This window comes from Eremothecium gossypii, chromosome IV (assembly GCF_000091025.4).
Source record: "Eremothecium gossypii ATCC 10895 chromosome IV, complete sequence".
Lineage (NCBI taxonomy): Eukaryota > Fungi > Ascomycota > Saccharomycetes > Saccharomycetales > Saccharomycetaceae > Eremothecium > Eremothecium gossypii.
Window position 1 is genome coordinate 409,111 of NC_005785.6, and position 25,739 is coordinate 434,849.

The 25,739-nt window shown below is 54.9% G+C and overlaps 14 protein-coding genes and 1 non-coding gene across 15 annotated transcripts; 6 read left to right on the top strand and 9 right to left on the bottom strand.

Moving 5' to 3' along the window:
* Window positions 1–18: 18 nt before the first annotated feature.
* Window positions 19–1,599, top strand: HRP1 (Hrp1p; the record flags this gene model as incomplete). The annotated part of the gene is made up of 1 exon (NM_209289.2): window positions 19–1,599. One exon carries the CDS (start codon window positions 19–21, stop codon window positions 1,597–1,599), a length of 1,581 nt encoding a protein of 526 aa, NP_983936.2.
* Window positions 1,600–1,833: 234 nt separating this feature from the next.
* Window positions 1,834–3,480, bottom strand: SMF1 (divalent metal ion transporter SMF1; the record flags this gene model as incomplete). The annotated part of the gene is made up of 1 exon (NM_209290.1): window positions 1,834–3,480. The coding sequence occupies one exon, from the start codon at window positions 3,478–3,480 to the stop codon at window positions 1,834–1,836; it is 1,647 nt and encodes a 548-aa protein (NP_983937.1).
* Window positions 3,481–4,056: 576 nt separating this feature from the next.
* Window positions 4,057–4,130, bottom strand: AGOS_t0063. Its single transcript has one exon. It is a non-coding gene; the product is annotated as a tRNA-Ile (tRNA).
* Window positions 4,131–4,577: 447 nt separating this feature from the next.
* On the bottom strand, window positions 4,578–5,359 carry RPS19A (40S ribosomal protein eS19; the record flags this gene model as incomplete). The annotated part of the gene is made up of 2 exons (NM_209291.1): window positions 4,578–4,995; window positions 5,340–5,359. The coding sequence occupies 2 exons, from the start codon at window positions 5,357–5,359 to the stop codon at window positions 4,578–4,580; spliced, it is 438 nt and encodes a 145-aa protein (NP_983938.1).
* Window positions 5,360–6,220: 861 nt separating this feature from the next.
* On the bottom strand, window positions 6,221–7,039 carry RPL18A (60S ribosomal protein eL18; the record flags this gene model as incomplete). Its single annotated transcript, NM_209292.1, has 2 exons — window positions 6,221–6,669; window positions 6,928–7,039. 2 exons carry the CDS (start codon window positions 7,037–7,039, stop codon window positions 6,221–6,223), a joined length of 561 nt encoding a protein of 186 aa, NP_983939.1.
* Window positions 7,040–7,388: 349 nt separating this feature from the next.
* Window positions 7,389–8,840, bottom strand: MCH4 (Mch4p; the record flags this gene model as incomplete). Its single annotated transcript, NM_209293.2, has 1 exon — window positions 7,389–8,840. One exon carries the CDS (start codon window positions 8,838–8,840, stop codon window positions 7,389–7,391), a length of 1,452 nt encoding a protein of 483 aa, NP_983940.2.
* Window positions 8,841–9,717: 877 nt separating this feature from the next.
* On the bottom strand, window positions 9,718–11,178 carry AGOS_ADL155C (MCT family MFS transporter; the record flags this gene model as incomplete). Its single annotated transcript, NM_209294.1, has 1 exon — window positions 9,718–11,178. One exon carries the CDS (start codon window positions 11,176–11,178, stop codon window positions 9,718–9,720), a length of 1,461 nt encoding a protein of 486 aa, NP_983941.1.
* A 437-nt stretch (window positions 11,179–11,615) lies between these two features.
* Window positions 11,616–12,209, bottom strand: AHP1 (thioredoxin peroxidase AHP1; the record flags this gene model as incomplete). Its single annotated transcript, NM_209295.1, has 1 exon — window positions 11,616–12,209. One exon carries the CDS (start codon window positions 12,207–12,209, stop codon window positions 11,616–11,618), a length of 594 nt encoding a protein of 197 aa, NP_983942.1.
* A 158-nt stretch (window positions 12,210–12,367) lies between these two features.
* Window positions 12,368–14,029, top strand: RRI2 (Rri2p; the record flags this gene model as incomplete). The annotated part of the gene is made up of 1 exon (NM_209296.1): window positions 12,368–14,029. One exon carries the CDS (start codon window positions 12,368–12,370, stop codon window positions 14,027–14,029), a length of 1,662 nt encoding a protein of 553 aa, NP_983943.1.
* A 604-nt stretch (window positions 14,030–14,633) lies between these two features.
* On the top strand, window positions 14,634–15,872 carry MSN1 (Msn1p; the record flags this gene model as incomplete). Its single annotated transcript, NM_209297.1, has 1 exon — window positions 14,634–15,872. The coding sequence occupies one exon, from the start codon at window positions 14,634–14,636 to the stop codon at window positions 15,870–15,872; it is 1,239 nt and encodes a 412-aa protein (NP_983944.1).
* Window positions 15,873–16,102: 230 nt separating this feature from the next.
* PEX21 (Pex21p) lies at window positions 16,103–17,026 on the top strand (the record flags this gene model as incomplete). Its single annotated transcript, NM_209298.1, has 1 exon — window positions 16,103–17,026. One exon carries the CDS (start codon window positions 16,103–16,105, stop codon window positions 17,024–17,026), a length of 924 nt encoding a protein of 307 aa, NP_983945.1.
* A 96-nt stretch (window positions 17,027–17,122) lies between these two features.
* On the bottom strand, window positions 17,123–18,217 carry TDA11 (Tda11p; the record flags this gene model as incomplete). Its single annotated transcript, NM_209299.2, has 1 exon — window positions 17,123–18,217. One exon carries the CDS (start codon window positions 18,215–18,217, stop codon window positions 17,123–17,125), a length of 1,095 nt encoding a protein of 364 aa, NP_983946.2.
* A 214-nt stretch (window positions 18,218–18,431) lies between these two features.
* Window positions 18,432–22,067, top strand: AGOS_ADL149W (ADL149Wp; the record flags this gene model as incomplete). Its single annotated transcript, NM_209300.2, has 1 exon — window positions 18,432–22,067. The coding sequence occupies one exon, from the start codon at window positions 18,432–18,434 to the stop codon at window positions 22,065–22,067; it is 3,636 nt and encodes a 1,211-aa protein (NP_983947.2).
* A 154-nt stretch (window positions 22,068–22,221) lies between these two features.
* Window positions 22,222–22,827, bottom strand: AGOS_ADL148C (ADL148Cp; the record flags this gene model as incomplete). The annotated part of the gene is made up of 1 exon (NM_209301.2): window positions 22,222–22,827. The coding sequence occupies one exon, from the start codon at window positions 22,825–22,827 to the stop codon at window positions 22,222–22,224; it is 606 nt and encodes a 201-aa protein (NP_983948.2).
* Window positions 22,828–22,953: 126 nt separating this feature from the next.
* AGOS_ADL147W (uncharacterized protein) lies at window positions 22,954–25,101 on the top strand (the record flags this gene model as incomplete). Its single annotated transcript, NM_209302.2, has 1 exon — window positions 22,954–25,101. The coding sequence occupies one exon, from the start codon at window positions 22,954–22,956 to the stop codon at window positions 25,099–25,101; it is 2,148 nt and encodes a 715-aa protein (NP_983949.2).
* Between the last annotated feature and the right edge of the window lie 638 nt (window positions 25,102–25,739).

Genomic DNA, 25,739 nt, shown 5'->3' on the forward strand with positions numbered 1-25,739 from the left:
ATCTAGCATATAGCAAAGATGAGTTTTTCGGACGAAGAAGATTTTGACGACATCTATGGAGACGATAACAAGCAGAACTCCGAGACTGCTGTTGCCGCTGGCAAGCGGAAGGCGGACGGGGAGGCCGGGGCAGGCCCGACGTCAAAGGAGGAGGCTGCGCGCGGTGCAGACAATTCCGGGGCGTCTGCGGCAGAGACCACGACCACGCCTGCCTCCTCGTTAGATCAGTTGGCTGCGCTCCAAGTACTATCATCCAATTTGAATCAGTTACAGCAATCTACAAATAATAATTCAAATAATAATACTAATTCTTCTGATAGCACAAGTAATGATTCTAATAAAGGTAATGTCCCAGATCAGATGCTTGCCAGAGGGATGCCTGATCTCTCCCAGTTGCAGCAGTTGCAGCAGACGATGAACCAGCTCCAGCAACAGGCTGCGCCGCTAACGCAGCAGCAGCAGCAAGAGGCAAAGCAGGTGAAGGCGGACCTTTCCCGTGATATCAACAAGATGTTCATTGGCGGTTTGAATTGGGAGACCACTGAGGATAACCTACGGGAATACTTTTCCAAGTATGGCAACGTAACGGAGGTGAAGATCATGAGAGATGGCACTACCGGTAGGTCGCGCGGTTTCGGCTTTCTGTCTTTCGCGGACGCATCGAGTGTTGATGAGGTCGTGAAGACCCAGCATATCTTGGACGGCAAGGTCATTGATCCAAAGAGAGCGATCCCACGGGAAGAGCAAGATAAGACGGGTAAGATTTTTGTCGGCGGCATCGGTCCTGACGTGAGGCCTAAAGAGTTCGAGGAATTTTTCTCCCAGTGGGGATCAATTATTGATGCTCAGCTTATGTTAGACAAGGACACTGGTAGGTCCAGGGGGTTTGGCTTTATCACGTACGATTCTCCAGATGCCGTGGACCGCGTGTGCCAAAATAAGTTTATTGAGTTCAAGGGCAAACGTATTGAAATCAAGAGAGCTGAGCCTCGTCAGGTGCAGAAGCAGAGGACCACGAATGCCTCCCCCACGGGGCAGCCATTTTCCTTGAATACTTCTCAAGCTCCTCAGCCTCCACAGCAGCAGTTCCAAATGATGGCTAATCCGATGATGGCCAATCCCCTGTTTAACCCACAGGCGATGGCGGACTACTATGCAAAGATGCAAGAATACTACCAACAATCTGGTATCGATTATAGTCAAATGTACCAGCAGCAGATGCAGCAGATGCAGCAAATGATGTCGATGATGACTGGTGGAAACGCGCCTGCCGGAGGCATGCCCGCGGGTGCTAATGGCGCCGGCGGCAATGGCGATGACACTAACGGGGTACCAACCATTGGTGAAGATTCATCCTCTACTTCTTCCGGAAAGGACAACAATGATAAGGAATCATCAAACAACCGCCATGATTCTTATGGGAATAGAGATCGGGAAAGGTCTCCTGATGCTCGTAGAGGCCATAGGAATTACAACGACAGAGAAGAAGGCGGACATGGTTTCCGCCGTGAAAATCGGGATCGTGGGTTCCGCGGTCGTGAACGTCGTGGTGGAGGATACGGCAGAGATAGACGTGGCTACCACCCATATTCTAGGTGATCATAGTTCCCTATCAACCATTGTAGGCATTTTGCCGTAGGCGAACCATATATCCTTAACATTCCACAAGAAAAAAAGCGACTAAATGTATAATAATCTCCAATTTTACATAAGAATGGGACATCTTGATTATGAGTTCCTCGTTCTTTGTAATATTTGTGCTGCTGCGTATCCCTTTAATGGTGATATATGTAAGTGTTATATCTGCAAAATGAGTCCTGCGACACGCTGTGACTATGTTTGTCTGCTTGTTAGTCCTAGCTGAACTATAGCGTAAATGTTTAGGAAAGAAATGAATATCCATATGAAGATCGCCGCAAGAGACGTGATCCACCCGTTTGACATATCGACGTACTCTGGCGTTTGTTCTTCTTCGTCAGCAGGAACGCCGTCCGGCATAGGCTTACTGACTTTCACAGACATGATTCTTTTGCTGCAAGTAAAGTATATTAATGGCGCTGTCAAAAATGGTAATAGTACGGAAAGAGCAACCTGAGAAGCGTTCAGGGCCTGCGATAAGCCGTTTTTACCTAGAGCAGTGGATACAGCTAATGTTGGAATCAATGCAATGGCTCGTGTCAGAATTCTCCGTTTCCATGGGGTTATAGTCCAGCGTATATGGCCTTCGCATACTATTTGTCCAGCTATGGTACAGACAATTCCTGCCGATTGGCCCGAGAATAAGAGTGCGAGCATGAATATGGTACCTGCCGCTGGTGCCAAAGTGTTGGATAATAGGTGGTGTATCGTGTATAGATCCGCATCGATGGCTTCCGGGGTATCATACAGTGCGCTACCCGACACAATAAGGATTGCACAATTGATGAAAAGCGCGAATGTTAGTAGTGCAACTGAAACTTCTATAATTGAGTACTTCATAGCATAGCGAATAGCATATATCGATGGCCTGTAGTCTAGAAATCGAGATTCCTTTGTTTGTCGACTAGTCTTGTTTTCCAAACTGCTATCATCGTCACTGTCGATATCCATACTATAATGTCCGTGCTGAACATCGTATTCAAGCAATCTTGGCTGGACAATACCAGAACCAAGAAAGAGTGAGTGCGGCATGACAGTGGCGCCCAGGATACCGACTGCAGCGTACATGCCATTATTCTGGAATATCTCTCGAGAGGGGATAAACCCTCTAAATATTTTGGCGACCGAAGTAGTTGAAGGAATATACGCTAGGTCGATGCAAAGACAAACTGTTACTCCTAAAACCAATGTCGCTACCCCAAGCTCGAAAACCCTTACCAGGCGCATGGACGAAGTTCCCGGGGTGTATGCCAAAAGCACCAAAAGGACGTCTGTGCATGTGATGACGGCTCCCGCAGGTAGTGGGATTTTCAGCAGGATATTCAATGCAATTGCACCACCAATGACTTCGGCAATATCTGTAGCAATGATAGCCGCTTCGGACAGGACGTAGAGAGTAATGTTAAGCCACCGGGGAAAATACTCTCTGCATGCACGCGACAGATCAAGGCCAGTCACAGTCCCCAGCTTAATACAGAGGCTCTGCAAAAAGATAGCTATCAGGCCGGAGTATAATACAATGCACAACAGGGCAAACTTATGTGATGCGCCAGCACTCACATCCGTAGCGTAGTTACCAGGATCCATGTAAGCGACAGATATCATTAGGCCCGGCCCCACGAACTTCATATACTTGAGAAATATCTCACGTGCGCGTTGCCAAATGCTCTTCCTTGGAACTGGTTCTGCTCCGTGACACTTAGAGCCCATAGGGATCTCACTCCCAGCTGACATATCTTCTGGAAGTGTCTTCCATTTTTGATCAACCTTTTCGTTCTGCTGGCGCTTCCGCTGACCCAGGGTCTGAATCGGTGGAGATTCAGTCTCATGGGCTGCCGGCATCTTGGTTCGAGCCAGTTTTAATTTGGTACCTTGACCAATAGTTGCTGTCTTACAAAAAAGTTGTACTTGTATATGGGATGCGCTTCAAGGCGTGAAAAATAGATAAACCTTTTCGCTCCTAACGCATGCGACCTCCCTATAGCCTTAATGACCTATTAGTACTATTAAAATCAACCACGTAAATCACACCGACCAACGGGCAACTTGGGTGCGGTTGGCATATCTTTGACGAACTTTTATATAGATGAGGCGGAATGATCCTCAGAGGTTCTAATTACATCAGCGCTCATCGTTACGTACTAGTAGTACCTTTCAAGTCGGGTGCACACGGGTGGCCGGTTACGTTCCGAACGGGGTGTGGCTTGTTATGCTAGGCACACATGGTAAGATGCATCAAAACGATACCGTCAGACAGTACCGGCTGCTCATCTCGGAAGGGCTAGCTAGAAGCACAGCTCGGATGAATGCGCAGTAAGAAGCAAGGGCCCCGGGCGTCGGAAGTCGACGGAACCGAGCGCCGCGAATAGAACCTGCAAGGTGCAATTGTGTCTTTTGGCCCGACGGCGATGAAAAAAATGGTTCCTAGCGGGATCGAACCGCTGATCCCCGCGTTATTAGCACGGTGCCTTAACCAACTGGGCCAAGGAACCAGAAGATATGTGTGTTTCTCTATAGATACATAATACAATGAAAAACATTCACGTGAGAACAACGTTATATCTTGTATTGGTAGCCTAGCGACGAGATGGTACTGCTGATAGAAAAGGCGCGTTTGCGCGTGCTCCTTGCGACATGTGGAACAGATGAAGACATCACCCAATATGGATCCAGCATTATGTAGCTAACATCCTATTCGGAGTTCCCTGTATTCTGCTGGAGTTGTTTATATGGCATAGGGGCGGCAATGCCACACAAATAGAGCGCGGCTTATTATTATACGCAGATTCACTGTGGGGATTCCGACCGCCTACCGTGTTAGCAAGAGCCGGTAAGAAACCGAAATTATCTAATTCTTTAATGTTAATGGTACGATATATATTATACGTCAAACACGAGGAAAGAGAATACGTAAAGTACAAACTTTGTGACCGACCAGCTTATTCTTCGTCTTCTTCCAAAGTTTGGGCAGCAATACGGTCCAAGTCTCTCTGACCGTTCTCAGAGATTCTTCTGCCACCCTTTGGAGAGATCTCAACGACGCCAATCTTCTCCAAAGCCTGCAAGACTCTTCTGTTGATAGAACCAGAAGCGTCGACGTGCTTGTGTGGTCTGACACCTCTGTTCTTAGCACCACCGTACAACTTGTTCAACTTACCAACACCAACCTGCTTTCTCAAGTAGATGTGTCTGGCCACAGAGGCGGCTCTCTTGTAGAACCAGCCCTCGGAGTCCTGTGGTGGCATCTCGTTGCCGGCGGAGGTCTTGACAATGTCAACGTAACCGGGGACCTCCAACTTACCTTGTCTTTGCAAGAAAGAAGCGTAAGCGTTGATGAACTCTTGAGCTGGAACGTCTCTGTATATCATGTTAGTAACGGGCACATTAAAACTGGTAGGTACGTCTGCTTTGGCCTGGGATCGAAGGATTTCCGCCACCGTCTCATCGAGCCTCAGCTAGCTTCGGCCGCACGTTCTGCATGCTGGACTCCGTAGCAAGCTAAGTTTCGCCCAATGATTTCATATTTGACACAGTCAGCGACGTTCTGGAACCAATCACCAAGTCCTGCTTGGCACATTCCCATTCCTTCTCGCAACCCTCACGATCGAAGCATCTTCACATAACGTATGAGCGCTGGAACCTCCCAGAAAGCGCCCCCCAGCAGCCGTACCAAACCATAAACTAGCACTCATGACACGTACCTAACGGAAACACCTGGCATTTTTACTCGTTGATCTTCTTTAGCTATGTACTGCACGTCTGAATAATCTTGATTTTCTACAAGTATCAAGAAAGAGCAACAGGTCGTAGCGTTGCGGCCCTCGTTCGCGGGCTGCCCGCCTGTGGTGAAGAAATTACGGGACCTAGGCGGAGCGAGTCCCGCGCGTGAGCCTGCTGTCGACAGGAGCAGCGGAGCGCTAGGCAGGGCAGCCCAGTGGGCCCGGCGGCCCACGAAAATGACAAAAAAACAAGAAAAATCCATCCAAACAGTGTGAATGTATGGGTGCACACAGTCACATAGTACATATTGAAGCAGCCGCGGGCGGCTATCATGCCACTACTCCGCTCCGATGAGCGACATACCTAGTGCATTTTATCTTTGCGTGAGTGTACATCTGACGTCAATCTCTCTCGGAGCCTGGTAATATAAGCTTCACAGACAGCCACCGAACCGTGTGTTGCTTCAGCAGTTTAAGCTGTATTCACCGGCTTGCTAGAGGTGATAAGTTCCGGCTGTCTTCGGTTCTACTTCATGGATAAGAACCTATTGGTATACATAAGCTCCAAATATATTGTTATTTGCGCCCGGCTGTCGCCCAGCGTGGTTACCAGGACTTTACCCCCAGAGTACTAAAAGGTCTCTGGACGTCGGATCGACTGCAGAGAAGCTTTCCTCTTCTGCGCCTGATGTTCTTTACAGACAATCAAGTCCTAGTTCTTCGCTAACTGGTGAGCGTCGATGCTAACTTGAAGAATAAAAGCAGTGAATTGTTTCAGCTTTATTATTACTATATATGATACAGCAACGTGTACAGAGTAGAGGTAGGCATAAATTAGTGAGCAGCAGAAAGCATCACTAAGCTTACACCTTGAAGCCTCTGGATCTTCTCTTACCTCTGGCTCTCTCAAACTTGCGGCCCTTAGATAGGATTCTTGGAGCCTTACGCTTGTGAGGACCCATACCGAAGTGTCTGACAGCCTCTCTGGAAGCTCTTGGGCCTCTGACGATCAATGTGTTCTGACCCTTTGGAGCTCTGACAGCCAACTGGTCGAAGGTGATGGCCTCACCACCAGCCTTCAAGATGGCAGCTCTGGCACCAGCGGTGAATCTCAAAGCAGCAACGGTAGCCTTTGGGAACTCGAACAATCTGTTGTCAGCGGTAACAGTACCGACGACAACAATGGTCTTGTTAGCAGACCCCTCCTGCTTCAAGGCTCTCGCGATGGCAGAGATGGACACTGGAGGTCTGTTGGTCTTCGACAAGAACAGCGATCTCAAGATGACCTTGTTGAATGGAGCATCGGTACGACCTGAACCATCAGTTAGTAACTTGCCTAGGACTCGAGTAAAGTAACAAGATTCTGCTCACTTGTTTTCCGGTTGCCCAGAAATGAATCGCACCGGCGCCTGTCCGGTACTCGCAGAATTGGAACGCCTGCCGCATATGCGGCAGAAAACAGCTCCTTTCAGCGGCTGCGCCCTCGATAACCCTGGAGCCTAGCTCCCGTTCCGCTAGTGAGAGAAACTTCCTCTTTATCCTATCATCTGTGGTATTGGGTGTAACATACGAGCCAAGAAAGAGTACAGCTTGACCAACAACTTCAAGTAGACGTTGTCAGACTTTGGCGCGGTTCTGTGACCGGATCTCTTGTGCTGCTTGCTAGCGTGATCAATACCCATTTTTGCTTTGGCCTGTGGTGAGTTCACTAGTAATGCGTGCAGGTGGGTGACATTTTATCAAACTTAGTTCTACCCAGGAGTGCGTGGTCACCAGCGACGCACCTCTAATAGCACCCATACATACCAACAAGCAGTCACATCTCATAGTTTATTATTTTCAGCATCGGAATTTTTACTTTTTTCGATGTTACATAATAAGACACCTTACGTAATACAATAGCCATGTGCTTCTGCGTCTGTTGGAGATTGCAATGCTGTGAAGTTCTGTGCTAAAAATGTGTGCGGTGACTATATTGGTGAATGACTACTATGTACGGGTATAGTGAGGACAATAAAATGGCGCGCAAGTTCAGAATTTGTACCAGCGCAGGCCCACGCAGTAAGTTCGCGAAATGATATAGCATACGGCACCGAGTAGCATCATCGCGGAAGCGAAAATGATGAATTTATTGTAGTTTTCAATGCTACCATTACCGATGATGGCGCCGCCTACGGGGAGAACCGGTAGCGTTACAACAGCATTCAGGAGGTATGCTGTGGAGTAGTACTTGCCGAAATCGGCGGTGCGGCATATCTGGCCGATGCATACAGGTGTCAAGGAGAAGATGGACCCCGTCAGGAAGCCGTAGAGACAGAGGAAAACCCAAACGACGGTGATGTTACCTCCGAAAGGCAACAGCATGGCCATGTTGACAATGACGGCAGCCAATACCATCACTATTACCACGTTAAATCTGCCAAAGTACCTGTCGGCTAGGTATGCAGGGATATACCTTCCAAGTATTCCCGCAGCGTTGACCACAGTGAGGGCGTTGTAAGGCATGGAGGGCGGGAAGCCGCGTGTAATTATGTAGGAGGAGAGGTAGGTCGCAATGGCACATATTGCATTTTCGGCGAATGCAAAGGCCAGGGTGCACCAGAGAAAGCGCTTGTCGAAGAAGTAGCGCCAGTTAAATGACGTCGAGAGGTAAAAGCGTATCGTATCGCGATGACTGCGGAAGGGCTTTGGACGTGGGGTTACGCGCTCACGTGCGAGGAATGCAGCAAACGTTAGGGATACAAGAAAGACCAGGGCCAGAACTTTGAGTGCCCATTTGTACCCGATGGTGACGTACATTCTCCGAAGGATGAGAGGGATGACGATTCCGCCAATTGAGCCGCCGCACGTAGCAAGACTAGTGGCAACAGCTCTCCGCCTATTGAACCAAGTCGCAACGCAGGAGATGAGTGGCGTAGTTAGGATTCCTGCGCCAACGCCACTCGAGAGCGAGAATGCAAGGATAAAGTGCCATAGTTTAGTGCACTCGGACATCATGAAAATGCCGAATACGTAAAGTACGCTCCCGACAATAATAGCCTTCTGTCCGCCGTTGCGGTCGAAATAGCTCCCACTAAAAACACACCCGACGAAGCAGGCAATCATATGCAGCGCAAATATCCATGACACCTCTCCTGCGCCCGAAGACGCCAGTTGGTGGTTCGAGATGTAACCCTCATACGCGCCCAGGGCATTCGCCGTCCCCCATATCGGGAATATACCCACGAAAGAGCCCAGCACCGTCAGCCACGCACGGTACCCCCCATCCGGATACTCCTCTTCAACGTCCAGCTCGTTGGTGGCCTCAGTGGCGGCCTTTTCGTCCGCTGCCAAAACTTCCTCCGCCCCGTCCTCGTCGGCGACGGGGGGTTTCATCCGCAGCTCCCGCGTCTGCCCATCACGCATATAATCATCGGTGACAAGAGGCAGCCGCCCCCCCGCCTTTTCGTGGTCTGGATTACCTAACACACTCCATCTGCCCATCTTAAGTTAGCTTGCTTGCAGTTGACGATGGACAATGGTCATCTCCAGCCGCTTACTTTTATATACTTTTCCATCGAGATCTACGGTTTCGCTGACAGTCCCGATGCCCACTAATATCCGTCAACAGCCCGCAACATTTGTCCCATCATAAGTCCAGGGACCATTAAGGCTTGTCTCGGCTATACAAGGAACTTTCTCGGTCCCTCCTGCGGCGCCAGAGCGAGGCGGAAAATTAGATAATACCATGAAATTCTGTGGCTTGCCTGTTGATGCAGGCCATTCTCAGACATTCAACAAAAAACAGCCCTCGGGGCTAGTCTGGGAAGAGGGCTATCTTGTGATTGTAGCAAGGCTTCGAGCCTAATGTAGGAATAGCGCTGACATGTTTATGCTTAATTGAAGGAGCGCTCACTGCTCGGTCACCCGATGACCTGGGATTAGCTCAGCTATCGTGCGGCAAAAACGGCTGTGGATGGAGATGCAACTCCGGGCACAGACATCTTAGCGGTCGGTATCGGGGAGATGGACAAAGAGGCCAGACATCCAGAAGTAGCACACGTGTTTGCCGGTGGCGGCATTCCTGTCCTGCACCTGCTCGATTTTCTTCCGCGAGGATGTTTTAGGGTACAGGCTTGGGCGATAGCGGCTTTTTCTGCAGGTCTCATGCCGAAAGTGGACTGGCGTTATCAGGCTTGGCGCCCGTGGTAATTAGTAACGCTAAATGATTGTAATAATTATGTATTCTATCAGAATAACCTATGTATACCGGGAGAGCGGGGCGGGTTGTAGCAGACAATAAGTAGACTTGCGCCCATGCGGCGCTCTTCGCGCTAAAGGGCGGCCGACTAGTTTGGTCCGAGATGGAGCTGGCGCACGCCTAGAACCTGCAGAGGCGCCACCCGACGCAGTAGGCCCTTGAGATGACATAGCCGATGCAGGCACACAGAATCAGCATGGAGGTGAAAATAATAAAGTTGTTGTAGCCTCGGATGCTGCCGTTGCCGATCACCGCGCCCGCCACAGGCATAATGGGGAGGGTCACTAGTGCGTTGAGCAGGTAGGCGGTGGAGTAGTACTTGCCGAAGTCAGACGTCTTGCAGATCTGGCTGATGCACACCGGCGACAGCGAGAACACGGAGCCGGACATGAAGCCGTAGGTGCACACCCATGCCCACAGCACGTGGACGTTGCCGCCAAAGGGCAGCCACATTGCCAGATGAAGCACCCCTGCAAGCAGCGCCATGACGATCTGTACGTTGAACCGCCCGAAGTGGTGGTCGGCAAAGTAGGACGGGATGTAGCGCCCGAACAGCGCGGCAGCGTTCAGCACCGTAAGTGCCGTGTACGGCATCGAGGCCGGGTGGCCCTGCTTGTTAATGTAGGACGAGATATACGTGGCCGTCACGCAGATCGAGTTCTCCCCAAGCGCAAACGCGATCGAGCACCACAGGAAACGCGCGTCTAGGAAGTAGCGCCAGTTGAGTGATGTCCTTGTGTAGAACATGGCGCCTTCCTTGAAGCTCTTGAAGGGCTCTGCCTTCGGAGTTACGCGTTCGCGCGCCAGAAGCACCGCCAGCGACATGTTCACCAGAAATACGAGCGCGAGCACTTTTATCGCCCACTTGAACCCGATGGTGACATACATCCGCCGTAGAATTAGCGGCATGATGATACCACCTATGGAGCTGCCGCACGTGGCCAGACTGGTGGCGACGGCGCGGCGTCTGTTAAACCAGGTAGCCACACATGATACTAGAGGCGTGGTTACGATACCAGCACCTATGCCACTTGATACGGAGAATGACAGGACGAACTGCCATACCTTGGTACATTCGGACATCATAAAAATTCCGAAAACGTATAAGGCACCGCCGACAATTATCGCTTTCTGTCCGCCGTTACGATCGAAATAACTTCCGCTGAAAACGCAGCAGAGGCAGCCAATGGTCAAATGGAGCGAGAATATCCACGATATTTCTAGGGTACTGTTGCTTGCCAGTTGGTGCTCGGAAACATAACCCTCAATGGCGCCCAGTGTGTTGTACATACCCCACACCGGAAACAGACCCATGAATGACCCGAAAACCACCAGCCACGCGCGTAAGCCGCCATCCGGGTATTCGTTGGAGTTATCGAGATATGCGCGTTCTTCTTCCTCTACCTTTTCGTCGCTGAGAGGGACAGTCTGCTGAGCGCACGTGGTCGTTGGGCCATCGCCAAAAAGCTCTTTGTCGCCCACAGCTGTGGCTCTGCCGCTGTCAGACGATGGGCTGACGTCTAGGGCTACGGGCTCATCGCCATGCCGTACTTGAACGCTGTCCTTGTCGATGACCACCATCGTTCCTAGCACGTATGGGAGATGCTCCGAACCGCGTCAGCGCCACCACAGACCATCTATCTACTTAAATACCTAATTATCTGGTGTCCAGCTAAAAATCCGAGTATCAGTCATCCTGTGGCGGCCCTTATCACCCATTAGGGTCCGCTTTGCGGTAGTGCATTACCGTCGGCGGGATTCATCCTCCAAAATGTCTCAAGCGATGCCTTGATTCCGAGTGTACCAAGGGCCAGATTCCAACGGGCCAGGAGGCAACTAATAGAGGGTTCAGAATGGCTCGGCGCGGTCCCAGCAAGGGCGCCATCCAGGAGTCTTAAAAAGAAGTCATATATTTGTCAGAGTCAATTATTTAGGGCTAGACTATAGCCTGTAAAAAAGGAAGGTCACCCGCGGTACCGGAGTCCACAGGCGACGGGAATGTGACTCTAACTAGTCCTTTAGAGTTCCTTCAAGACATTTTCTGCGGCGGAGACCTTGAGGCCCGTCTTGTCTGGCTCGACAAAGTCGCGAACGACCTTGCCATCTTCGACAACAAGCGCGTAACGCACAGAGCGGTCATTACCGAACGTCTGCTTGCCGTCGAACAGGAAACCACCAGCAGAGGCGAAGGCACCCTGGGTGTCAGCAATAACTCTGACGTCCGATGGGCACTTTAGCGACTCCGCCCAGGCCTTCGTGACAAATGAGTCATTTACACACGTGACCAGAACTTGCTTGAAGCCCTTGCTCTTCAGCTCGTCAAGGTGCTGGATATAGCCGGGCACGTGGCTCGACGAACAAGCCGGGGAGAACGCGGCTGGGACACCCACGATCAGGTGCTTTCCGGAGGCAACCTCAGCGCCGATGTCGACTGAATTGCCGGGGCTGTTCTCGTGTAGACCGGGAATGGACTTTGGGATGGCGTCTCCTGCTTGCAGCATTATAGGCTTCGATGTATGAAAGGTTCGTAATACGCTGGTGGTGTGACGTGAAGCCAATCTGAAGGACGAGAACATGCTTTGCACCCCGCGGGTTGGGCCGATTAAATACATTTGGTAGCGGTGCTCTTGGTAGCGGAAGTTATGTAAACGAGGGGTTAGGGAGCACAAGAAAGATGATCGAAGACCACGCCCAATTCTGGGTCGTTTGATTTATAAGACAGACACCCAACATAGGGAGAAACAGGCAAAGAAGACAGACGCAGCAAGAGATGAGCGAGGGCGATGCCTACGAGGATTTTATGATGTCTGAGGACGAGGAGATGCACTACGCTGAGATGGAGGAGGACAGCGACGAGATGGGCGTATACGAGGAAGAGACCAGCCAGGGAGCAGAGGAAGAGGTGCCACTCGATCCGTCCAGTAGCATCGTCGAGGGCCGCTATTACCGAGCCAAGGGTCTCAAGGAGAACAGCAAATTTCGCGAGGCAATTGAGGCCTTGGAAGGGGTCGCCACGAGCAGCGAGCCCCTATGGGCGTTCCGGGCCCTGAAGCAAATCGCCAAGTGCTGGAATTTCAAGGGCGCGCAGGCGAGCGAGGGCTACCAGGACGGCGTACGAACCGCGCTTGTACGGCTTTTGGAGCACGGACTGCGCTGGCGCCAGAAATTGGGCGCGGCCTACGTGGAGCGCTCTCTTATTTCCACCCTGCGCATGCTGGTACCTGCAAACAGCCAAAATTTTGTGTTCGATGAGGCGCACGAGATCTGCCTTCCAACAATCGAGTTCCATCTGCGTCTCCTGGACGCAGTCGCACCCCTGCCCGGGGACTTCAAAGACCTGTGCACCCTGCACATGCAGCTCCGCCTCGAGAACCTCATTTGGCGCGAGCGCCTGCGCGGCGCTGACTGTACAGCCATACTGTCGGAGGCACCGGCCCCTCAGCTGACGGCCGAGACGCTCCTGCTACTGCTACAATGCCACATCTGCCGCTTTCTGCGACTGTGCCAGCCCCCCGCGCAGCAGTTCGCAGAGCTCGTCTCAGAGCTGCAGGACCGGGCCGAGCGCTCGCTCGCGCTGGCGCAGCAGCCGCACGCCATGGTCCTGCTGGCGTTTGCTCAATGCATGCGCGGCATGCAGCAGCAGCCGCAGCCGCACAGCGCCCTGCGGACGCACTTCTCGGCGTGCCTCCAGGGCCTCGAGGAAATCGGCAGTAACAGCAGCTTCTTTCGCGACCTCAACCTCTGCGGCTTCGTGCTCGCCGACGCCCTTGCATACAGCGCCGGCCGCTGCAGCCACCGCGTCGATCCGTTCGCGCTCGAGCAGATCCGCATCCTGCGCGAGACGCCGATCGTGCACAACCTTCAGCTACTCTATGAAAGCTACGTCGCGCTCGACCTCCCGTCGTTCGCACGCGCCCTGGACCTGCTCGCACCATTCCGCAGTGCCCTCGCGCCGCTCTTCGCGCGCCTATGCGCGCTGGCCCGCGAGCGCAAGCTCTGGGACGCGATCGCCCCGCTCCACTCGTGCATCGCGCTTGCCGACATCCAGCGCCTCTTGTGCATCGGCTCGAGCAGCCTGTCGCGCGACAGCCTGCTCACGCTCATGATGCAGGGCGTCATGGCCTCTTCTGCACGTGTGCCCTTCCGTCTGGACCTCACGCGCGACTATGTATACTTCGGCGACGAGCCCCGCGTGCAGCTGCGCGCGCCCGCCGCGCGCCCAGGCCTCCGTCACTGCGCCCACGACCTCGGCCTCACCAGCGCCTGCGCGCGGCCCTTCCAGGGGTCATCTGCCCTGCAGCTCATGGACTGCCTGAGCGAGCACCGCAACCGCGCTGCCTCAGCCGCCGCCGACCCCGCAGATGCCGTGTGCCGCGCGCGCCAGCCGCTAGCCGCCTACCGTACTCTGGCCGCTCTGATCCTCGACGAATAGGCACGCGCCGCTCTTTTACGGCCAAGTGCCGCGGGCGCTCGTTTCTGGCGGCCGTAGTCGCCCCTAGCCACCTTTAGCCGCTCTGAAGGAACGCGCGGGACTGCGCTCCGGCGCCTGGCAGCCGGTACTATCACGTGACTGCCTTAATTGCTCTGCTCTTTGCCCCCCTGCAGGGTATTTCCTATCCGAGGGGGCGTCCCTGCGTGCCCGCAATGCACGCCGGGCGCCTGATGCACATGAAAAAATGCCCAGGGCACGTTGCCTGCCCGCCGAAGAAGAGCCAATGTGGCAGATATGTCGCGTGTTATGTATGTACGGCAGCTGGGTGACCCATGTAACAGAGCTGCCACGTAGCGTAGCAAGCTACAAGGCCCGGACAGACAGCTTTTATAAGAGGAATCTGGGCAGCGCGGCGGGTTCCTGGCAGAAGCGCAGCGGCACGGACATCGCTTCCATGCGTTATCAGGTCGGACCGAAAAGCTCACGAAAATTTTCATTCCAGTAGCAGGTCTCACACTGATTCACATCTGGAAATTGGGCTGTGATTGGGGCCCGGGGGTGTAAATAACTGTAGACAGCTGCAAGTTGCGGAGCAGTAGCACAGATGGACATACAGGCCAACATGGAGCTGGGAGGCCTGGAGCGACGGGTCCTCGATCTGGAGCGGCAGATATCGATGTACGAGAGGCTGTTCCAGACGTTCAGCGCGAAGCTGGATCACCACTTTAAGAAGTACGACCTGGTGATCAATGCGCAGCAGCAGCAAATAAACGTGTTGACAGACATCGTGAGCACGATGCTGAACGACCAGTATAGGTATGCAGGCATACTTCGAGATAAGTTACGGGGCTCGCTGGATGGGATCGTAACGACGTCGACGTCGATTCGAGGCATGCAGCCGAACGGGGGCATGCCGGAGCAGGAGCCCAAGCCCCACGACGACGACGCGGTGCACGCGGCTCACCGCGCCAACCACCACCACGCAGCCGCAGACGACGGCAACCGCGACCTCACTAACGTCGACGCGATCCTGGGCGAGTTTATCCCCCCCCAGGTCTCGCCAGACGAGAACGAATTGCATGCCGCGCCGGCCGCGCCCGTGCCGGACGCGCAGACGCCGGCGCCCAAACGCAATGGCGGAAAGAAGCATCCGAAGGGCTCGGTCGAACACAAGTTCATTATCTCCAACGGGCTCAAGGTCCCGCGCCGTGCCGTGGACCCGCCGGCCAAGCGCCGCCGCGAGGACCCGCAGAAGGAGTACGAGTTCCGCGACGCCGAGTTCTCGGCGCTCGCGTCCGACGGCCACCCGCTGGACGCACAGTCGGCGCCGCCCGCGCCCCAACATCACGACTACGACCACGACGACCGCGCGCTGCCCCTGCAACGCGCCGACAGGCCCCTTTCCACCGGTGCCTCGCCAGACCCCTCTGCGCCCTCTTCGTCCCGCCTCAACTCCAACATTAAGGAGGAACAATACTACACCCACCGCGGTCTGAAGAAAAAGCGCAAGATCTACGTCGGCAAGTTCGAGTTCCTCAACTCCCCGCAGACCGTCCTGGACATATGGAAGGAGTACACCGAGGGCTTCAATGGCCAGCCCTCGCTCAAGGATATGGAGACCATGTACCAGACCAGCTGGCGCCGCGACCCGGCTGTCAACAAGCGCTTCCATCGCCGCAAAGTCCTCTGCAAGGCCATTGAGCGCGGCCTGGAACGCGGCTACGACCTCCAGGACGTTGTGCGCGTGCTGGAGGACAGCAGACTGATAGACGCTTCCAGGAACCTCAAGCAACCCATCGGCTGGCTGTGTCAAGGCGTCAACATTCCGGACTTGTTTAAGTAATATTTCGTGGTGTTCAGATGTATATATACACTGCGGTAGGACCTAATTTCCGCGGCGTCGGAAATCCGTCGCACAGCCGGCCAAAAGGAATGAGCAACCGCGGATGCGGCGCGTGATGTTAATACCGACTAGTCAGAACAGTGCCATCCCATATAAATAACAGTCGAAACTGGGCTCTTCTCGGTTCTGTCGGGCTGTCGGCGGGTGCAACATAGGTTACGTGGCGCAGGATGTCGTTGTGCCAGGGCAGTGCGATGCAGAAGCTGATTGCGAAGACCGAGGGGCCGATGGCGGGTGTCGGCCGGGTCGGTGGGTTTAACAGGCCTAGTGGAGGGCTGGGGCAGAGTTCTGCAGAGCAGCAGCTGCAGGCGCGGGCAGGCGAGCGCGCGTCGCAGAACCGTTTCATGGCGGTGCTGGAGCCGCAGCGCGAGCTGGGCGGGCGCATGGCGCGCGGTGACGGGCTGCAGGCGGACTGGGTGCGGCAGTTTTCGAGCATGCAGGTGGAAGACCCGCTGGCGTTCTCGGCGGAGTATCAGCGCGCGTACGCCGGGTACGAGCAGCGGCAGGCGGCGCGGCCGGCAGCGCGGGTGCTGGGCTACGGAGGCAGCATGTTCATGCCTACGATGCCGCAGCAGCAGTTGCAGCAGCAGGTGGCGCCGCAGCAGACGGCGCAGGCCGCGCTGCAGGAGGCCGAGCTAGAGCGCTACCTGGAACGCGAATTTGATGTTCTTGAGGGCGAGCTAGCGCCGCCCGAGGTGCCGGAGGCGCTGTCGGCGCCGCTGCTCGACCACGAGCAGCTCGGCTTCCAGGAGTCGGCCAAGGCCATCTACGCGACGCTGTCCGCGCCGATACACAAGGACAAGTTCGGCGCATCGAAGTTTATGGGGCTAATGCGCCAGGTGAGCACGGGCGACGTTACGCTCAGCAAGTCGGAGAGCGGCTACACCGGGTTGCACATGACTGCGGGTGGGGAGGCCGTCGGTGCGGAGTACCGTGCGGTGACCGATGAGGTCGTGCAGGTGCCCGAGGTCGCGGCTGCGCTTCCGCTGGCCGGCGAGGAGCGCTCCCTAGCGAGTCAGATGGAGGATCTGTTGAACAAAGTGGACATCGCAGGCCTGTCCTCGAACGAGGCGGCCATGCGGATCCTGAGCTAGCGCAGGCCCGGAACCAGTAACGACGCGACGACACATACGGATAGCAGTAAAGCTTCATTCATGTCTATAAACTACTCAGTACATAATGACATCCAATCATACATAATTTTGCATTTCTACTGACGTGCTTAGTGGAGGACACCTCTTGCGGATCGACCCCGAGCTGTGGGGCGTCGCGCCCAGGCGTCCTCCCGTGACAACCCCGTTCTCCGCGGCCGCGTCCGCGGGGCTGTATGCCTGTTCGTGCAAGTCCCGCTTGCGCGCGTAGCGCGCATCGCGGGAATGTTCGGCGACAGCGTCGCCCGTGTTCGTTCGGCGTGGCTCCGGGCCCACGCTGCGATTGCGCTGCTTCTCCAGGTACGCCGCCGGAGCGTCCGGCGGCGGCGTGGAGTCGCTCAAGCCGAGGAGGCCCGCCTTGAACTCGCTCACAAGCCCCCAGATGCCGCGCCGGTCGTCCGCCTCCGGCGTCGTCGCGTCTGTGGCCGGGCTCGGCATGAGCTCGTCGAACCCGAGTCGCTTCTCAAGCCCCTCCTGGAGTATCTGGTCGAACTCGTTGAGAAATGACATCGACTTCGCCCACACGCTCTCGCGCGCTCCCGGCGCCCCCGGCAGCTCCGCCCCCGGCTCCAGCACCGCTCGCGGCGACCCCGCGTCGAGCGCCCGCGCCACCCGCTGCTTCAGTTCCTCCAACTCCCGCGCCTGCGCCACCAGGACCCGCTCCTCGAGCCGGAGCGCCCGCCGGAGGTCCTCCACCGTCTTGCGCTGCTCCAAGAGCGCGAGTTCCCGCGTGGCCAACGTCTGCAACATCGCCCCCACGTCGCCCTCGTCCGACCCCGCGCTGGCCGGAGAGTACAACGACACGCTCCGCCGCCCCCGCTCTGGCGACGCCGCCCCGCCCTCCGGCGACATGATCGTCTGGATGAGCGACCGCCGCTTCAGCACCGAGTTGCGCCGTGGCGGCGTGCCCTGTTCGGCCCCCGGGCTCTCCGCCCCGCCTGTGTGATTCCTGTGCATTCTGTATCCGTCTGCACTTGCACTGCTATATGCCCGTATGTGGCTCTGCTCCCGCCGTCCTCCCCTGCCCTTGTTTTTGCTCCCACCTTGCTCTGCTGTGCCAGACGTCCTGTGACACATGTCCGTCTGCCACCCTGCGTCGCGCGTGCCGACCGCGTCGCTCGCGTTATGCTCCATCACTTGCTGGTGTATGCTAAGGCCGCTTGCTGCTGATGCCGGCGTTTTATTCGAGGTCGTGGCCCCCAACACGCTGTTTCGTTGACTAAGAATGCTTCCAGCCCTCTAGGTAGGGATTTTTAGTGAAAAATTGCTATGTAGGTATCCCCTTTTGAACAGGTATTCAACAGGCGAGAAGACATCTGTCAAACTGCCAGAGCCAACAAGTAGCGAGATGGCACCTTTCAAGTTTGGCAAGAAGAACGGGAAGGATAAGTCGGTGGTGGGCCGGGCCACGACAGGACCTGAGCCGGTTGGGGCCGCGGGCGGGCCCACGGGCGGCAGCTCGAGGGCAGCGGGGCGGGACGCGCGAAGGCCGGAGACGCCGTGGGACAGGGTGAAGCTGGTGCAGACGCCGTTCCCACGGTACCGGCATGTGGCGAGCGCGTACGCTTCGGACACGAACGAGGTGATCGTGATCGGCGGGCTGCACGACCAGAGTGTGTACGGCGACACGTGGATCCTGCGGGCGCAGGACAACGGCAAGCAGTTCAGCGCGCGGACAATTGAGATCACAGAGACGACGCCGCCGCCGCGGGTGGGGCACGCGGCGACGCTGTGCGGGAACGCGTTTGTGATCTTCGGCGGGGACACGCACAAGACGAACAACGAGGGCCTGATGGACGACGATGTGTACCTGCTGAACGTGAACTCGCACAAGTGGACGATCCCACACCCGGTTGGCCCGCGGCCGCTGGGGCGGTACGGGCACAAGATCAGCATCATTGCGACGAGCCAGATGAAGACGAAGCTGTACGTGTTCGGGGGGCAGTTCGACGACACGTACTTCAATGACCTGGCGGTGTACGACTTGTCGAGCTTCCGGCGGCCGGACTCGCACTGGGTATTTGTGAAGCCGGCGAGCTTCGTGCCGCCTCCGCTGACGAATCACACGATGGTGTCGTACGACTACAAGCTGTGGGTGTTCGGCGGGGACACGCCGCAGGGTCTAATCAACGAGCTGTTCGTGTACGACCCGGTGGTGAACGACTGGTCGGTGGTCGAGACGACGGGCGCGAAGCCGCCGCCGCTGCAGGAGCACGCCGCGGTGCTGTACCGCGACCTAATGTGTGTGGTGGGCGGCAAGGACGATCAGGACAACTACTCGCAAGACGTCTACTTCATGAACATGAAGACATTCCGGTGGTTTAAACTGCCTCATTTCCAAGACATGGTACCCTCTCCGCGCTCGGGACACTCGGTCACGTTGCTTGCCAACCGGAAGCTGCTGATCATGGGCGGCGACAAGTTCGACTACGCGCGGCCGGGCGACGCGGACTTGATGGCGGCAGATCACGACATGCGCGCGGGCACGATCCTGTATACACTGGACCTGACAGATCTGGAGGAGCACTGTCCCGGCGTGTTCGACATGGCTGGCGTGTCGCCGCCCCGCAGGACGCCGAGCCAGTCGACATCCGCGTCCTCCAAGAACACTGCCATGACCACGCCGATGATGCCGCGGTCCTCATTCACGCCGGCGACGTCGCCGGCGCAGGCAAAGCCCAACGGGGTGGTAAACATACTGTCCCCCCACCAGGAAAGTAAAAAGAGGCAGCCTACGGACAGCCACATGTATGGGGACCAGCAGTACAAAGCTACGCCCCAGCAGAAAACCCCGCCATTGAAGCAGAGCGCGAAGCCACCGCAGCAACAGCACCGCTCGCCGCACCAGACGGCTACACAGGACCTCCAGAAGAGCACGGATAGCCAGGGCCGCAAACTACCGCAAAAGAAATATGCAGCACAGCAAAATCCCAAGGACTACGAAGAGGCTGCCGATACCACTCATTCCACCGAACCTTTAAGCACTGCGGAATCGTCGCAGTTGCCTTCAGACGTTACCAATGCTTCTACAGAGCCGGCGGATATCTCCACACCCCAAGCCCATAATCGCCCTGGCCTGAAGCCCAAGTCTCCGGTACCCCACATAATTGATAACGAACGCTCTCCGCGCGTAGCTTCGATGCAGTACACAAATCCTTTGGAGCAGGGAAAGAATAAACGCCACAGCCAAATCATTGAAGAGTATGACGGGGAATTGGGCGTGGCGGTGGTTGGTAACTCACCTGGGAAGGACGAGGTTAGGCGGCAATCTGTCGACGGTTCCAAGCCTGACGGTTGGGCGCAACCACGTACCTTCGGCGAATTAGCTGAGCTTCCCGGGAGCTTCACACCACAGCAGCTTTCGGATGTAGAACGGTCTCCTGTCTTGGAACGTTCGATACCAGAGGCTGCTGTGACATCTGGGCGCTCAAAAGAAAAGTCGGACAATGACGACAATTCTTTAGCGAAGGAGGTCTCTACTGGCCCCGTGAAGAAGCAGAACGATCAAACGGACTTTGGAATCCCAGCTAGTGCCGAGGTCCCAGTCAGGGCAGCGACTCGCTCTCCGAAGGAGCTCGGTCGCTCTGCCACATATGAAGGCGTGCAACGTCCCCAGCAAAATGAAGGGAACTCCCCAGATCAGGTGGTAAGGTCCTCTTCGGTGAAGGATACACCTCGTTCCGTGGAAGATGATAACCTCCCTCATGCAAAGATGAAGAGCGATGGGCGTGCTAACAATCCCTTCTTGCAGGACACGCGCTTTGCCTCTCCATCCAAGGGCTCAAGCGCTTCGGAAGATGATGAGCTAGAGAAACCAGCGGGTGTTACTTCTAGGGATCTCAATGACAGAAGTGGCAGCTTAAGGAAAAACACAGAGTCAATACTTTCCAAACGGGGGACGCCAGATGGACATGTATCCAATGAATTTGTACAGCAGCTATTTGAGGAGCTACGTGAGTTGAAATTGCAAACTGAGCGAAGCGCTGCTGAAGCCAGCAACCGGATCCGTCTCCTCGAGGACGAGAATCTCAAACTAAGACAGCCGGGCCACGGGCCTTCGCACAGGGGTATCTCGGGCGCCTCTGAGGATGTTAGCTACTCGAAGCTGCAGACTGAGGTAGATATACTCAAGGCAGATAAGGCAGTATATGCCGACCGCGTCGCCGAACTGGAAGAGTTCCTCGACTCGAACATCCTAGACGCTGAGCGCCTCAATAGGATTATAGAATCTCAATCGAAAATCATCGAGTCATTCTCGGACCAGGAATCCTATAAGGAGAAGTTTGAGCAGATCCAAAAAAAGCTAGATGCTCTCAAGAAAGAGAACGAGGAGCTGCGGTGCAAGAATATCTCCCAGATGAACAAGCTCCAGCAGGACATCAGCAACCATTCGCAGGCCATGCGAGACATGCTAAAGCATTGGAGGGCCCAGGGCTTGTCCGACTCCTCCGAGGGTGGCGCAGAGGGCGTGCGGAACCTACAGCACCATCAATCGATCATTAACAAGCTCTCGGCCCAGCTTGATGCCGCCGAGAAGGAGAAGAGTGATTTGAATCATTTGCACCACGAACTACTTCGGAATTACGAAAGCTTGCAGCAGGACTACAAGGCTCTAAACGATGAGTTGGTCTCTAAGCAGAATGAGGTCAGCTACCTCGAGCAGAACTACAAGTCCAGCTTGAGCTCGGTCAACAACGCCAGCAAAGCGCTCGAGCTGTCGCAGCGCGAGCTCGGCAAGCTGAAAAATGAAAACACAAAGTTGAAGGAGCAGCTCGAGGACCTCACGCTTTCGCCCTCCATCGACGGCCGCAGCAAGTTTGCGAACACGCTCACGGACGATCCGCTCGGCTCGCTCAACGACGCTCACTACAACCTTAGAATAAAGGACCTCAAGGCCGAGCTGTTTATCGTCAGGCAGGAACGCGACTCTCTGAAGGACGAGCTGCTCCAGCTCAAAAAGAGGCTCTTCACCATGGACGACTGATGGCCAGCCAAAACGTTCGTAAGAGGGCCACACCTAATATTCCCCCGGCCCTCGTTCACCGACCCAATAGATGTGGGATAGATACAAGAACGCGCTTCTTGAGTTGTTTATTTAAACATTTGTATGTAACAGTTCTCTACGATATAATAACTTCCTACTGGAACTCGCTCGAGCCCAGCATCTCCGGCGGCGGGCTGCTGCGCACAGCGGCGGGCTCCGACTCGATGATCTGCGACGCCGTGGCCTCGCTCTCCAGCACCCCCGACTCCTCCTGCTGCATCACCTCGCTCTGCAGAATAGAACCGTGCGACCCGCTCTTGCACGCGCCTGCAGACCCACTGTGCAGGATGCTGCCTGCGGAGGTCATCCTGCTGCACCCTCTGCCAAACGCCCCGTACCCCAATGAGGACACCGTTGCCTGGCTGCCTACAGACCACTCCTCCGGCGCACAAGCGCGCTTGGCTGTCGGCTGAATCAGCTGGTATTCCAGACAAGACGCCCGCACCCGCTTATGCCTGGCCAGCCGCCTGATTTGCTCGAACGTTTCTTCCCCCACAGTTCGCACGCCATTCTGGATGTGGAATAGCTGCTGCACTTCCCCGGAGATTTGGTATTGTGCAATCAGCTCATTCGCCATGACAATCTCCGCACGCATCGCGATTAGCACAGGACAGCCGATCACCCTTGCCGGCCGTCTGCTTCTAGGTCCTGTTGATAGGCTCACCGGAAGTCGATTCGGAGTGCAGCCGCTAACGATCATATTGTTCGACTACAATATCCCTTGTTAAGCCACAGTCGCTGGCCGGGTAACCTGATCCCATGACTGAGGGGTGCGGACAGTTATAATATTGAAGCATGTGGGGATCAGTTCGAGATTCATCTACTCATGTTATTGCGGCGAAGTATGCTCATAAGCAATACCCCCGCTATTTCGGGCTACAAATCGAATGTGTCGTTCCAGGATTTGACACCAGCACTGGTGGACGAGCAGGTTACTAAAATACGAAAGCTGCGTGGAACTCCGTCGCTGAGCTCTGCACTGGTACATATTCCGCCGCACTTGAACCCCCTGTACGTGGACACGTCTGTGGATGATGACGAAGACGGTGAGGAGCGGGAGTACGGGAAGGGGATACGGCGGCCGTCTCTGAACATGGATCTGGGGTACTCTGCGCAGTCGCAGCAAGAAGTGACGGAGGCCTACAAGTTTATTTTCGACGGGACCGCGGGGTCTGCGGTGTCGCGGCGGTCGACGCACTTGTCGCCGCCGGGGTCCCGCAGCGCCTCGCCGCAGAACAGCAAGTCAGGCCCGCCGGGGCTACGTCTGCCCCCGCCGCCGCGGCTGTCGATACTGAAGAACAAGGACGTGGCTCAGGACGCGCAAGACTTTGACACATCAAAGATTGATATCCAGCAGGAGCTGGTTATTGAGCAGCTCACAAAGCAGAATACGGAAAGTAACAGCCCAGCCACGCGGGGCTACTCGACTGGTGCGTTTGCGCGGCTGCAGGAGCTGGAGGACAGGCTTATGTCTGACGGCCAGGGTGGCAGTTCCCGCGGGCAGGAGAACAAGTCGGCCCGGAAGGCGCGGCGGAAATCATATGCCGATATGAGTGATTCGGAGCTGGCACAGCTGGAAGACAGCATGAACCCATACTCTGCGACGTCGAATATAGATAAATTCGATTTCTCTGAGCAGAGCAAGCTATATATTGGCCCGACAAACCCATCCAAAAACTTACCTCGGATAAAGACGGATAACCCCCCCACGTCTATCTATCCGTCTCGGCCAGCGGTCCCCTACCATGCGATCAGCTGTTCTAACATGCACGAAGAGTACAGCGCGTACGTATCCCAGACAGCGGCAGCCGCCAACGGTGCCAAACCGCGGACAGTGGCATGTTACCTTAGTGGCAGAAGGCACAGTTGGTCGGCTGTGGACGCTTATATCAACATGTTTGCGCGCAGCGGCGACCACCTAGTTATCTGGGCGTACCTGCCGATGTATGATAGAGAGATCACCAACTTATCAAGCAAGACTTCAGAGAGGCCAAAATCCAGCTTGGACATGTATCAATTTGCAACAGAAAAGAAGACGACAAAGCCCGAGACAGCCAGTGACCACGAACGGGCGTGTATGATGGTGCTAGAGCTAGATAACATCGCGAAGGCCAAGTGCAAGTCTTTGTTAGACTTTTACACTAAGCGCTGCTCACATCTTATAATGAAGGTCACTGTGGAGTTCATTAAACACGAATCGATGCAGGGCGCCACAGCAAATCTGATATCTCTTTATGAGCCAGATATGGAGTTTGTCTCCACTATATCAACCACTTTCAATGTGAAGTTCAGAAATGGCCATGTCAAATTGCCGACCTACCTTGCCAAGCACGCGTCAATTCCTACAGTAATAGTGTCACATGAGTTTGTCGACACTAAAAGAGCTGTGCAGACACCGAGCGGCGAGGTAACGCAGGAGCCTGGTATCCAACTTAAGCGTCTGGAAAATATTGTTTTGAGCACCTCGGTAAATCCATATGATGTACAGTCTCTGAACTCTCGAGGAACTGATCTAGCGGACTGTTCAAGTGATGAAGGTGATGACGAGGGGTCAGAAGCCTCCGCCAGTGTTGGCGCCTATTTTCCTTCGGATCAGGACATGCGCAGAAAGCGTGACCAATTCAACACATTAGGATATATCCCGCCCAAACCAGTCTACGTTGACACGAGGCAACTCTTGTCGATTGGTTCATCCAGAAGCAGTCGGCGCTCTTCTCGCCACACTTTTACGAGCTCGGAGATTTATCAAGTAAAATCTATGATTAGTGACGATATCCCTTACAGCACAAACCCTATCAGGACGGTCAAGTCTGCACAGTCGGCATCCTCTGGAACTACGAACAGCACTCCACTGCCACGCCCTGTTCGGCGAATTGAACCCATGACTCCAAGCACGCCAGCGAGCTCCAATCCTCCTACCAAAAAGAAAGGCAAATTGTTCAGCAAGTTTAAACAGAAGATTGGGCTCAAGTAACATTTGGATGTGCGTACATCTACTCACACTCTGCGTGCGCCGAATGCATTACGGTTTTGGTTTTGTGCACCCTTAGTCGTATGCAATATCTGTCGTCTGCGTCGCTGGATCGGTCGACGACGTGAAAAGAGTATATGCGCCCTGCACGCCTGTACCTACATACCCCCGCAGAAAGGCTGTCGCTCAAACGACGGCTGACTCAGTAGATATATAAAAGCCACATGCGCCATCTGCGTGGTTGTTGGTGCCTCGGCTAGGCCTCTGTTATACTCATTTTATTTCCTATATGCCGAATAACAAAATTACATTAAAGTCCCTCGTTTTGGTCTCCTCGAAGAATGACTCCATCTGCAGGTCTACGCGGTCTACGCGCCACATGTTCTGTTTGCATGGATGCCATAAGTCACAAGAAGCTATCACAAAAGGGTACCTAGTCGATGTTCAAGGTGTGGCTCATTCTCTGTCGCCGAATACAAACGATATCTACTCCGCAATGGACTCTGCAGCCTCCGTGTACTCTATATTTGGGGTTTCGCCAGGCTTATCTTCACACCCGTCCTCCGCAGTGGAATCATGGAAGGATTTCCTCACCGAAATTAATAAGTTCGAGACTTGGCTCAAGGCCTTACGTAAATAGT